Here is a 12652-nt window from a genome sequence, read left to right as displayed (position 1 = left end):
GGGGTGGAGCAGAGTAACGGTGCTCGGAGGTGGGTAGGGGGTGGAGCAGAGTAATGGTGCTCGGAGGTGGGTAGGGGGTGGAGCAGAGTAACGGTGCTTGGAAGTGGGTAGGGGGTGGAGCAGAGTAACGGTGCTCGGAGGTGGGTAGGGGGTGGAGCAGAGTAACGGTGCTCGGAGGTGGGTAGGGGTGGAGCAGAGTAACGGTGCTCGGAGGTGGGTAGGGGGTGGAGCAGAGTAACGGTGCTCGGAGGTGGGTAGGGGGTGGAGCAGAGTAACGGTGCTCAGAGGTGGGTAGGGGGTGGAGCAGAGTAACGGTGCTCGGAGGTGGGTAGGGGGTGGAGCAGAGTAACGGTGCTCGGAGGTGGGTAGGGGGTGGAGCAGAGTAACGGTATCTATGCACCTTATTCAGCAAATAAGATACGCCTGAATTTTGGCTTCATACGACCGACGTAAGTCTCCTTACGCCGTCGTATCTTGGGTGCATATTTACGCTGGCCGCAAGGGGCGCTTCCATTGATTTACGTGTCGAATATGTAAATGACCTAGATACGCCGATTCACGGACGTACTCACGCCCGTCGCAGTGATCTACGCCGTTTACGTAAGGCGTACACCCGGCGTAAAGTTATTCCACATAAAGCAGGGGTAAGTCATGTTAGGGTATGGACGACATAACAGCCGTCGTATTTTACGTCATTTACGTAGTAGTACGTGAATGGGGATGGGCGTAAGTTACGTTCACGTCGTAGGCATTGAGCCGTCGTATCTTAGGGAGTATTTGCGACGTGATTCTGAGCATGCGCGCACATGTGCCGTTCGTTCGGCCTGGGGTCACGGTTCATTAACATGTATCACGCCCTCCTTCAACCTACTTTGAATTAGGCGGGCTTACGCTGGCCAATTTACGTTACGCCGGCGCAAGTTTGGGAGCGAGTGCTTTGTGAATACTGCTCTTGCCTCTCAGAGTTACGTTGGCGTAGCGCATATGAGATGCGCTACGCCGGCACAAAGATGCGCCGATCTACGTGAATCTGGGCCGTTGTGTTTACACTGACACCTCTCCCTGTTCTTCAGCATCGTGACCCGATCGCGGGACACCGGTGGACATCGTGTCCGCGGGTCCCGCGGGCACAGACATGGAGCTTGTGGCAGGGCAGCGGCGGCACGCTACCACACATCGCCAATTTAAAGGAGACGTACCTGTACGCCCATTTGCCTGTCCGGACTATTGTTCGTGCGGCAGTCAGCTAGCGGTTAAAAAAAAGAAGAAGTTTTGGCTTTGCCGGCCCAGTAAAGGAAGGTTCTTCTAATCCGTCTCTAGAAGATAAAAACAAAACCCGGCTCCGGCTTCAGATGCATTTGAAGATTTCAGGGTCTCGGCCGCTTTGGAAAGTTCCGGATATTTGCTTTTCCAGAAACCGTTTTTTTTTTTTTTACGGATCTTTCCAGGAATCTTCCAGTAATAAGTCATCTATTCGCCGTGTTTGCCGATCGGCACAAATATTCTACTGAGGTCATTTCACCTTTTATGTGATGAGAACTTCCACCGACCTCCCCGTCACACATTAGAGTGTAAGCTCCTCTGTACAGAGACTGATGTGACTGTGGGGGGAGGGGACATTAGAGTGTAAGCTCCTCTGTACAGAGACTGATGTGTGGGGGGGAGGGGACATTAGAGTGTAAGCTCCTCTGTACAGAGACTGATGTGATGTGGGGGAGGGGACATTAGAGTGTAAGCTCCTCTGTACAGAGACTGATGTGACTGTGGGGGAGGGGACATTAGAGTGTAAGCTCCTCTGTACAGAGACTGATGTGATGTGGGGGGAGGGGACATTAGAGTGTAAGCTCCTCTGTACAGAGACTGATGTGATGTGGGGGGGAGGGGACATTAGAGTGTAAGCTCCTCTGTACAGAGACTGATGTGTGGGGGGGAGGGGACATTAGAGTGTAAGCTCCTCTGTACAGAGACTGATGTGATGTGGGGGAGGGGACATTAGAGTGTAAGCTCCTCTGTACAGAGACTGATGTGACTGTGGGGGAGGGGACATTAGAGTGTAAGCTCCTCTGTACAGAGACTGATGTGACTGTGGGGGGGGGGAGGGGGACATTAGAGTGTAAGCTCCTCTGTACAGAGACTGATGTGACTGTGGGGGGAGGGGACATTAGAGTGTAAGCTCCTCTGTACAGAGACTGATGTGACTGTGGGGGGAGGGGACATTAGAGTGTAAGCTCCTCTGTACAGAGACTGATGTGATGTGGGGGGGAGGGGACATTAGAGTTTAAGCTCCTCTGTACAGAGACTGATGTGACTGTGGGGGGAGGGGACATTAGAGTGTAAGCTCCTCTGTACAGAGACTGATGTGTGGGGGGGAGGGGACATTAGAGTGTAAGCTCCTCTGTACAGAGACTGATGTGATGTGGGGGGGAGGGGACATTAGAGTGTAAGCTCCTCTGTACAGAGACTGATGTGACTGTGGGGGAGGGGACATTAGAGTGTAAGCTCCTCTGTACAGAGACTGATGTGACTGTGGGGGGGAGGGGACATTAGAGTGTAAGCTCCTCTGTACAGAGACTGATGTGATGTGGGGGAGGGGACATTAGAGTGTAAGCTCCTCTGTACAGAGACTGATGTGATGTGGGGGGGAGGGGACATTAGAGTGTAAGCTCCTCTGTACAGAGACTGATGTGATGTGGGGGGGAGGGGACATTAGAGTGTAAGCTCCTCTGTACAGAGACTGATGTGATGTGGGGGGGAGGGGACATTAGAGTGTAAGCTCCTCTGTACAGAGACTGATGTGATGTGGGGGGGACATTAGAGTGTAAGCTCCTCTGTACAGAGACTGATGTTATGTGTGGGGGGAGGGGACATTAGAGTGTAAGCTCCTCTGTACAGAGACTGATGTGATGTGGGGGGAGGGGACATTAGAGTGTAAGCTCCTCTGTACAGAGACTGATGTGACTGTGGGGGGGGGGGACATTAGAGTGTAAGCTCCTCTGTACAGAGACTGATGTGACTGTGGGGGGGAGGGGGACATTAGAGTGTAAGCTCCTCTGTACAGAGACTGATGTGACTGTGGGGGGAGGGGACATTAGAGTGTAAGCTCCTCTGTACAGAGACTGATGTGACTGTGGGGGGGGGGGGGACATTAGAGTGTAAGCTCCTCTGTACAGAGACTGATGTGATGTGGGGGGGAGGGGACATTAGAGTGTAAGCTCCTCTGTACAGAGACTGATGTGATGTGGGGGGAGGGGACATTAGAGTGTAAGCTCCTCTGTACAGAGACTGATGTGATGTGGGGGGGAGGGGACATTAGAGTGTAAGCTCCTCTGTACAGAGACTGATGTGACTGTGGGGGAAGGGGACATTAGAGTGTAAGCTCCTCTGTACAGAGACTGATGTGATGTGTGGGGGGAGGGGACATTAGAGTGTAAGCTCCTCTGTACAGAGACTGATGTGACGGTGTGGGGGGGAGGGGACATTAGAGTGTAAGCTCCTCTGTACAGAGACTGATGTGACTGTGGGGGGGGACATTAGAGTGTAAGCTCCTCTGTACAGAGACTGATGTGATGAGGGGGGAGGGGACATTAGAGTGTTAGCTCCTCTGTACAGAGACTGATGTGACTGTGGGGGGGACATTAGAGTGTAAGCTCCTCTGTACAGAGACTGATGTGATGTGGGGGGGGGACATTAGAGTGTAAGCTCTTCTGTACAGAGACTGATGTGATGTGGGGGGGGGGACATTAGAGTGTAAGCTCCTCTGTACAGAGACTGATGTGATGTGTGGGGGGGGGACATTAGAGTGTAAGCTCTTCTGTACAGAGACTGATGTGATGTGGGGGGGGGGGACATTAGAGTGTGAGCTCCTCTGTACAGAGACTGATGTGACTGTGGGGGGAGGGGACATTAGAGTGTAAGCTCCTCTGTACAGAGACTGATGTGATGAGGGGGGAGGGGACATTAGAGTGTAAGCTCCTCTGTACAGAGATTGATGTGACTGTGGGGGGGGGGGGGACATTAGAGTGTAAGCTCCTCTGTACAGAGACTGATGTGACTGTGGGGGGAGGGGACATTAGAGTGTAAGCTCCTCTGTACAGAGACTGATGTGATGTGGGGGGGGGGACATTAGAGTGTTAGCTCCTCTGTACAGAGACTGATGTGACTGTGGGGGGAGGGGACATTAGAGTGTAAGCTCCTCTGTACAGAGACTGATGTGACTGTGGGGGGAGGGGACATTAGAGTGTAAGCTCCTCTGTACAGAGACTGATGTGACTGTGGGGGGGGACATTAGAGTGTAAGCTCCTCTGTACAGAGACTGATGTGATGTGGGGGGGACATTAGAGTGTAAGCTCCTCTGTACAGAGACTGATGTGACTGTGGGGGGGGGGACATTAGAGTGTAAGCTCCTCTGTACAGAGACTGATGTGACTGTGGGGGGGGGGAGGGGACATTACAGTGTAAGCTCCTCTGTACAGAGACTGATGTGATGTGGGGGGGAGGGGACATTAGAGTGTAAGCTCCTCTGTACAGAGACTGATGTGACTGTGGGGGGAGGGGACATTAGAGTGTAAGCTCCTCTGTACAGAGACTGATGTGACTGTGGGGGGGGGGACATTAGAGTGTAAGCTCCTCTGTACAGAGACTGATGTGACTGTGGGGGGGGGGAGGGGACATTACAGTGTAAGCTCCTCTGTACAGAGACTGATGTGACTGTGGGGGGAGGGGACATTAGAGTGTAAGCTCCTCTGGTATAGAGACTGATGTGATGTGGGGGGAGGGGACATTAGAGTGTAAGCTCCTCTGTACAGAGACTGATGTGACTGTGGGGGGGGAGGGGGACATTAGAGTGTAAGCTCCTCTGTACAGAGACTGATGTGACTGTGGGGGGAGGGGACATTAGAGTGTAAGCTCCTCTGTACAGAGACTGATGTGACTGTGGGGGGAGGGGACATTAGAGTGTAAGCTCCTCTGTACAGAGACTGATGTGATGTGGGGGGGGAGGGGACATTAGAGTGTAAGCTCCTCTGTACAGAGACTGATGTGATGTGAGGGGGAGGGGACATTAGAGTGTAAGCTCCTCTGTACAGAGACTGATGTGACTGTGGGGGGAGGGGACATTAGAGTGTAAGCTCCTCTGTACAGAGACTGATGTGATGTGGGGGGGAGGGGACATTAGAGTGTAAGCTCCTCTGTACAGAGACTGATGTGACTGTGGGGGGAGGGGACATTAGAGTGTAAGCTCCTCTGTACAGAGACTGATGTTATGTGTGGGGGGAGGGGACATTAGAGTGTAAGCTCCTCTGTACAGAGACTGATGTGATGTGGGGGGAGGGGACATTAGAGTGTAAGCTCCTCTGTACAGAGACTGATGTGACTGTGGGGGGAGGGGACATTAGAGTGTAAGCTCCTCTGTACAGAGACTGATGTGATGTGTGGGGGGAGGGGACATTAGAGTGTAAGCTCCTCTGTACAGAGACTGATGTGATGTGGGGGGGGGGGGGACATTAGAGTGTAAGCTCCTCTGTACAGAGACTGATGTGACTGTGGGGGGAGGGGACATTAGAGACTGATGTGACTGTGGGGGGGAGGGGATATTAGAGTGTAAGCTCCTCTGTACAGAGACTGATGTGATGTGGGGGGGGGATATTAGAGTGTAAGCTCCTCTGTACAGAGACTGATGTGATGTGGGGGGGGGGACATTAGAGTGTAAGCTCCTCTGTACAGAGACTGATGTGATGTGGGGGGGGGGACATTAGAGTGTAAGCTCCTCTGTACAGAGACTGATGTGATGTGGGGGGGAGGGGAATTAGAGTGTAAGCTCCTCTGGTACAGAGACTGATGTGACTGTGGGGGGGGGGACATTAGAGTGTAAGCTCCTCTGTACAGAGACTGATGTGATGTGGGGGGAGGGGACATTAGAGTGTAAGCTCCTCTGTACAGAGACTGATGTGACTGTGGGGGGGGGGGACATTAGAGTGTAAGCTCCTCTGTACAGAGACTGATGTGACTGTGGGGGGGAGGGGACATTAGAGTGTAAGCTCCTCTGTACAGAGACTGATGTGACTGTGGGGGGAGGGGACATTAGAGTGTAAGCTCCTCTGTACAGAGACTGATGTGACTGTGGGGGGGGGGGACATTAGAGTGTAAGCTCCTCTGTACAGAGACTGATGTGATGTGGGGGGAGGGGACATTAGAGTGTAAGCTCCTCTGTACAGAGACTGATGTGATGTGAGGGGGAGGGGACATTAGAGTGTAAGCTCCTCTGTACAGAGACTGATGTGATGTGGGGGGAGGGGACATTAGAGTGTAAGCTCCTCTGTACAGAGACTGATGTGATGTGGGGGGGAGGGGACATTAGAGTGTAAGCTCCTCTGTACAGAGACTGATGTGACTGTGGGGGAAGGGGACATTAGAGTGTAAGCTCCTCTGTACAGAGACTGATGTGATGTGTGGGGGGGAGGGGACATTAGAGTGTAAGCTCCTCTGTACAGAGACTGATGTGACGGTGTGGGGGGGAGGGGACATTAGAGTGTAAGCTCCTCTGTACAGAGACTGATGTGACTGTGGGGGGGACATTAGAGTGTAAGCTCCTCTGTACAGAGACTGATGTGATGAGGGGGGAGGGGACATTAGAGTGTTAGCTCCTCTGTACAGAGACTGATGTGACTGTGGGGGGGACATTAGAGTGTAAGCTCCTCTGTACAGAGACTGATGTGATGTGGGGGGGGGACATTAGAGTGTAAGCTCTTCTGTACAGAGACTGATGTGATGTGGGGGGGGGGACATTAGAGTGTAAGCTCCTCTGTACAGAGACTGATGTGATGTGTGGGGGGGGGACATTAGAGTGTAAGCTCTTCTGTACAGAGACTGATGTGATGTGGGGGGGGGGACATTAGAGTGTGAGCTCCTCTGTACAGAGACTGATGTGACTGTGGGGGGAGGGGACATTAGAGTGTAAGCTCCTCTGTACAGAGACTGATGTGATGAGGGGGGAGGGGACATTAGAGTGTAAGCTCCTCTGTACAGAGATTGATGTGACTGTGGGGGGGGGGGGGACATTAGAGTGTAAGCTCCTCTGTACAGAGACTGATGTGACTGTGGGGGGAGGGGACATTAGAGTGTAAGCTCCTCTGTACAGAGACTGATGTGATGTGGGGGGGGGGACATTAGAGTGTTAGCTCCTCTGTACAGAGACTGATGTGACTGTGGGGGGAGGGGACATTAGAGTGTAAGCTCCTCTGTACAGAGACTGATGTGACTGTGGGGGGAGGGGACATTAGAGTGTAAGCTCCTCTGTACAGAGACTGATGTGACTGTGGGGGGGACATTAGAGTGTAAGCTCCTCTGTACAGAGACTGATGTGATGTGGGGGGGACATTAGAGTGTAAGCTCCTCTGTACAGAGACTGATGTGACTGTGGGGGGGGGGACATTAGAGTGTAAGCTCCTCTGTACAGAGACTGATGTGACTGTGGGGGGGGGAGGGGACATTACAGTGTAAGCTCCTCTGTACAGAGACTGATGTGACTGTGGGGGGGGAGGGGACATTAGAGTGTAAGCTCCTCTGTACAGAGACTGATGTGACTGTGGGGGAGGGGACATTAGAGTGTAAGCTCCTCTGTACAGAGATTGATGTGACTGTGGGGGGGAGGGGACATTAGAGTGTAAGCTCCTCTGTACAGAGACTGATGTGACTGTGGGGGGAGGGGACATTAGAGTGTAAGCTCCTCTGTACAGAGACTGATGTGACTGTGGGGGGGGGGACATTAGAGTGTAAGCTCCTCTGTACAGAGACTGATGTGACTGTGGGGGGGGGAGGGGACATTAGAGTGTAAGCTCCTCTGTACAGAGACTGATGTGACTGTGGGGGGAGGGGACATTAGAGTGTAAGCTCCTCTGTATAGAGACTGATGTGATGTGGGGGGAGGGGACATTAGAGTGTAAGCTCCTCTGTACAGAGACTGATGTGACTGTGGGGGGGAGGGGACATTAGAGTGTAAGCTCCTCTGTACAGAGACTGATGTGACTGTGGGGGGAGGGGACATTAGAGTGTAAGCTCCTCTGTACAGAGACTGATGTGACTGTGGGGGGAGGGGACATTAGAGTGTAAGCTCCTCTGTACAGAGACTGATGTGATGTGGGGGGGAGGGGACATTAGAGTGTAAGCTCCTCTGTACAGAGACTGATGTGATGTGAGGGGGAGGGGACATTAGAGTGTAAGCTCCTCTGTACAGAGACTGATGTGACTGTGGGGGGAGGGGACATTAGAGTGTAAGCTCCTCTGTACAGAGACTGATGTGATGTGGGGGGAGGGGACATTAGAGTGTAAGCTCCTCTGTACAGAGACTGATGTGACTGTGGGGGGAGGGGACATTAGAGTGTAAGCTCCTCTGTACAGAGACTGATGTTATGTGTGGGGGGAGGGGACATTAGAGTGTAAGCTCCTCTGTACAGAGACTGATGTGATGTGGGGGGAGGGGACATTAGAGTGTAAGCTCCTCTGTACAGAGACTGATGTGACTGTGGGGGGAGGGGACATTAGAGTGTAAGCTCCTCTGTACAGAGACTGATGTGATGTGTGGGGGGAGGGGACATTAGAGTGTAAGCTCCTCTGTACAGAGACTGATGTGATGTGGGGGGGGGGGACATTAGAGTGTAAGCTCCTCTGTACAGAGACTGATGTGACTGTGGGGGGAGGGGACATTAGAGACTGATGTGACTGTGGGGGGGAGGGGATATTAGAGTGTAAGCTCCTCTGTACAGAGACTGATGTGATGTGGGGGGGGGATATTAGAGTGTAAGCTCCTCTGTACAGAGACTGATGTGATGTGGGGGGGGGGACATTAGAGTGTAAGCTCCTCTGTACAGAGACTGATGTGATGTGGGGGGGGGGACATTAGAGTGTAAGCTCCTCTGTACAGAGACTGATGTGATGTGGGGGGGAGGGGAATTAGAGTGTAAGCTCCTCTGGTACAGAGACTGATGTGACTGTGGGGGGGGGGACATTAGAGTGTAAGCTCCTCTGTACAGAGACTGATGTGGGGGAGGGGACATTAGAGTGTAAGCTCCTCTGGTACAGAGTTAATATTCTATATAGTAGTAAAGGTTAATTATCTTTTTTTTTTTATGTCTTCCAGATTTCTTACCCCCCGAGCGATGAGGGTGACAGTGATGATTCTGAAGGTGAAAACCAGGAACTTGCCCAAATTGATAAAGGTTAGGAGAAGACGCTTCTGACGTGACGCCATTTCTTTCCGTAGAGCATAAAATCTTCATTGATGGCGTATAAAATAATTCAGGCTGCCTTTCCCACAATGCACTGCAGGTCTGACATTATTTTTGTTTCCAAAATAAGCAAGAAAAAAAAAAAAAGTTCAGGTTGCAATACTCACCTTCAATCTGGAGCCGCCCCCCTGTAGTACTTCTTCTTCACCACAAGATGTCCTCAGTCTCCCGAGATTGAATGACATCCAGTGTTATGACAGTTATTTATTATTTCATTATTATTTAGAATTTTTTCGGATTTTCACATTTTCAGATTTTCTAATTTATGAATTCACGAAAAGACAAAAAAAAAATGAATAGAATGAAAAGAAAAAGCGAATGTTTTCGGCGGTGCACATGTCTTGTAAATCGTGTCTTCTCTGGTTTCCAAAATAAGTAAGAAAAAAAAAAAAGTTGCAATACTCACCTTCAATCTGGAGCCGCCCCCCCTGTAGTTTTTATTTTTCACCACAAGATGTCCTCAGTCTCCCGAGATTGAATGACAGTTATTTCATATTTCGTTAGTTATTATTTAGAATTTTTCGGATTTTCAGATTTTCGAATTTATGAATTCCAAAATAAAAAAGCAAAACAAGTATAACGAAAAGGAACACATTTCTACTGTTTTCATGAGAAAGCCAATAAAAATGATGGCCCCGCCCATAATCCCGGTAAACCACTTTAAAGCCGCAACGTGTATCTGCGTATTCCAAGTCCGCAAGTGAATGTGCAGGCGAGTCCCTAAGAATGATTGGCCCCCGCACACGTCTGTAAAAGGCAACCAGTGGGAGGCGGTGAGCGGTTAGCGCGTGATAAGGACCAGACACGTGCACTGCTTTTTTTGGGGCTTTTTTTGGGGGCATTCGTAAATTCATAAATTTGACAATTCGAAAATCCGAAAATTTGAAAATTTGTAAATTTAAAGAATTCGTAAATGTGAAAATTTAAAAATCCGACCTTCCGAAAATCCCAAAATTTTGAAATCCTGAAATCTGAAAATAAGGACGGAAATCCAAAAATTCATAAATGTGAAAATTTGACAATTCTAAAATCCGAAAATTAGAAAATCTGAAAGTAGGAACGAAAAATCCGTATATACGTAAATTCGTAAATGTGAAAATTTGACAATTCGAAAATCCCAAAATTTTTAAATCTTGAAATCTGAAAATAAGAACGAAAATTCGAAATAATAACTAATTAATAATAACTAACTATTAAATTATAGGTATTGGAATTTCCTTTCAAATTTGGCTGATACGAATTTATCCGAAGTTACGAATGCTGCATCTAAACAAATGGAACATAACAAATTAATAATAAATAATAATAAAAGTTTTTTATTATTATTGTTATTTATTATTTTTAATTCGTTACGTTCCATTCGTTTAGATGCGGCATTCGTTATTTCGGATAATTCGTAACTTTGGATAAATTTGTATCAGCCAAATTTGAAAGGAAATTCCAATACCTATAGTTAGTTATTTTTTGGGGGTTTTCGGATTTTTGAATTTCTAAATTTATGAATTTTTGAATTTCCGAATTTATGAATTTCCAAATTTCCGAAAATTTGGAAATTCGAACATTCGTAAATCCAGAAATTTGGAAATTCAAAAATTCATAAATCCGTAAATTTGAATGTTCGTAAATCTGTAAATTCAGAAATTAAAAAATTCGTATTTACGAATTTTCAAATTTAGAAATTTTTCAAATTTTTATGTTGGATGTTCGTAAAACCGGAAATTTGGAAATACGTAAATTCGGAGATCCGGATTTACGAATTTCCAAATTTCCGGAAATTTTGAATTTCCAACATTCCTAAATCCGGAAATTTGGAATTTTGAAAATGTGAAAATTCGTAAATCCGGAAATTTTAAAATTCGTAAATCAGGAAATTCAAAAAATCGAAAATTCGTAAATCCGGAAATTTTGAAATTCGCCAGTCCGGATTTACGAATTTTCCAATTTCAAGATTTACGAATTTCCGGGTTTACGAATTTTCAAATTTCCGGGTTTACGAATTTTCAAATTTCCGGATTTATGAATTTTCAAATTAACGAGTTAACGAATTTACGAATTTTAGAATTTTCAGCGTTTTTACGACTTCGCGAATTTTTTAATTTACAAATTTACGTATTTTTCTAATTTTTTAATATTCGAAAACGGGTTTTCGTTAATTCAGATGTTTCCGAATAAATGAATTTGTCTAAACTAATTGCAATAATGACGCGGCGCCATCGGGTGACGGTGACGTGAACTCACCTCCATCTTCCCATCTCTTCCAGAGAGAAGACGAAATTGCGTCTTGACCCCCTTGGCCACCAATCAGCTGCAGAACCAAGAGAACCAGTGCTGCAAGGTGCGCTCCCTCTTCCACGCCGGCCTGGACCGCCACAGTTCGGAAGAAGAGCTGGAACGCATCAGCAGGGAATTCGCCGCCAAGAAACGCGAATGGTCCCAGGTCAGCCGGCTGAGCTGCCACAGCGACAACAACAACACGTCGTCCAGCGACGAGGAGGTCAAGCACTTGTGCACCATGTCCTTCAGGCCTGTTGAGCAGACCGAGGGCCACCGTGCCGATTCCAGCCCCGTCTTGTTCAGCGCTTCCCCGCCTAAGAGACTACAACCCCTGAGCCGAAACCCCGCCTCCCGCACCCCGCTTATATTCACAAGTATGGGGTCAACGTTCGACCAGGGGATGCCCTGCAAGAGACACAGACAAGGTTTTGGAGACAAGTGTAGCAGACCCAGCCTGGACCTGGAGAAGATGCAACAGGTAGGTCCAACCTATAGTAGAACTGAGCCTAAGGGTGTCCGTGTGTGGAGGGGCGCCGCCTAGACGGGGCACCTAAATCCTAATCCATGAACACCGCTTTGCAGCTTTGACATGTGTTGGTAATACTGTACATATCATTGCAAATACCAAGGAGCTTATTATTTAAAAAAAACAATCGTTAAACGAACGTCACAAGCCTTCGTCCAGGCTGCTCGAACGTCCTCTCTATTTTCTCTAATACTATGAAATCCTATAACCCTCAGCTCCACCTAGTGGCCAATATGGAGCTATTTCAGTAAAATATTCAGCATTTTGGCCAGGAGATGGCGCTGACAATCATGGGAGGTCATAGTATTACAGAAAATGCGGGGGGAAATTTGGACGAATGCTTGCGACCAGAACATTTAACTCTCCCTTACCTGAACGCTCGACCCTCCCTTACCTGAACGCTTGACCCTCTTACCTGAACGCTCGACCCTCCCTTACCTGAACGCTTGACCCCCTTACCTAAACGCTTGACCCTCTCTTACCTGAACGCTTGACCCTCTTACCTAAACGCTTGACCCTCTCTTACCTGAACGCTTGACCCTCCCTTACCTGAACGATTGACCCTCCCTTA

The 12652-nt window shown here is 48.7% G+C and overlaps 1 protein-coding gene across 1 annotated transcript in view; it reads left to right on the top strand.

The window, feature by feature from the left end:
* Positions 1–12652, top strand: part of LOC120938135 — a 98351-nt gene that overhangs the window by 50181 nt on the left and 35518 nt on the right. Inside the window, exons 2-3 of the mRNA XM_040351851.1 lie at positions 9134–9212; positions 11543–12033. Of these exons, the coding sequence (XP_040207785.1) occupies positions 9134–9212; positions 11543–12033 (570 nt within the window). The remainder of the gene's footprint in view (positions 1–9133; positions 9213–11542; positions 12034–12652) is intronic.

This window comes from Rana temporaria, chromosome 4 (genome assembly GCF_905171775.1).
Source record: "Rana temporaria chromosome 4, aRanTem1.1, whole genome shotgun sequence".
Classification (NCBI taxonomy): Eukaryota; Metazoa; Chordata; class Amphibia; order Anura; family Ranidae; genus Rana; species Rana temporaria.
The sequence above is the reverse complement of the archived record's forward strand: the minus strand, read 5'-3'. Positions and strand labels throughout refer to the sequence as shown.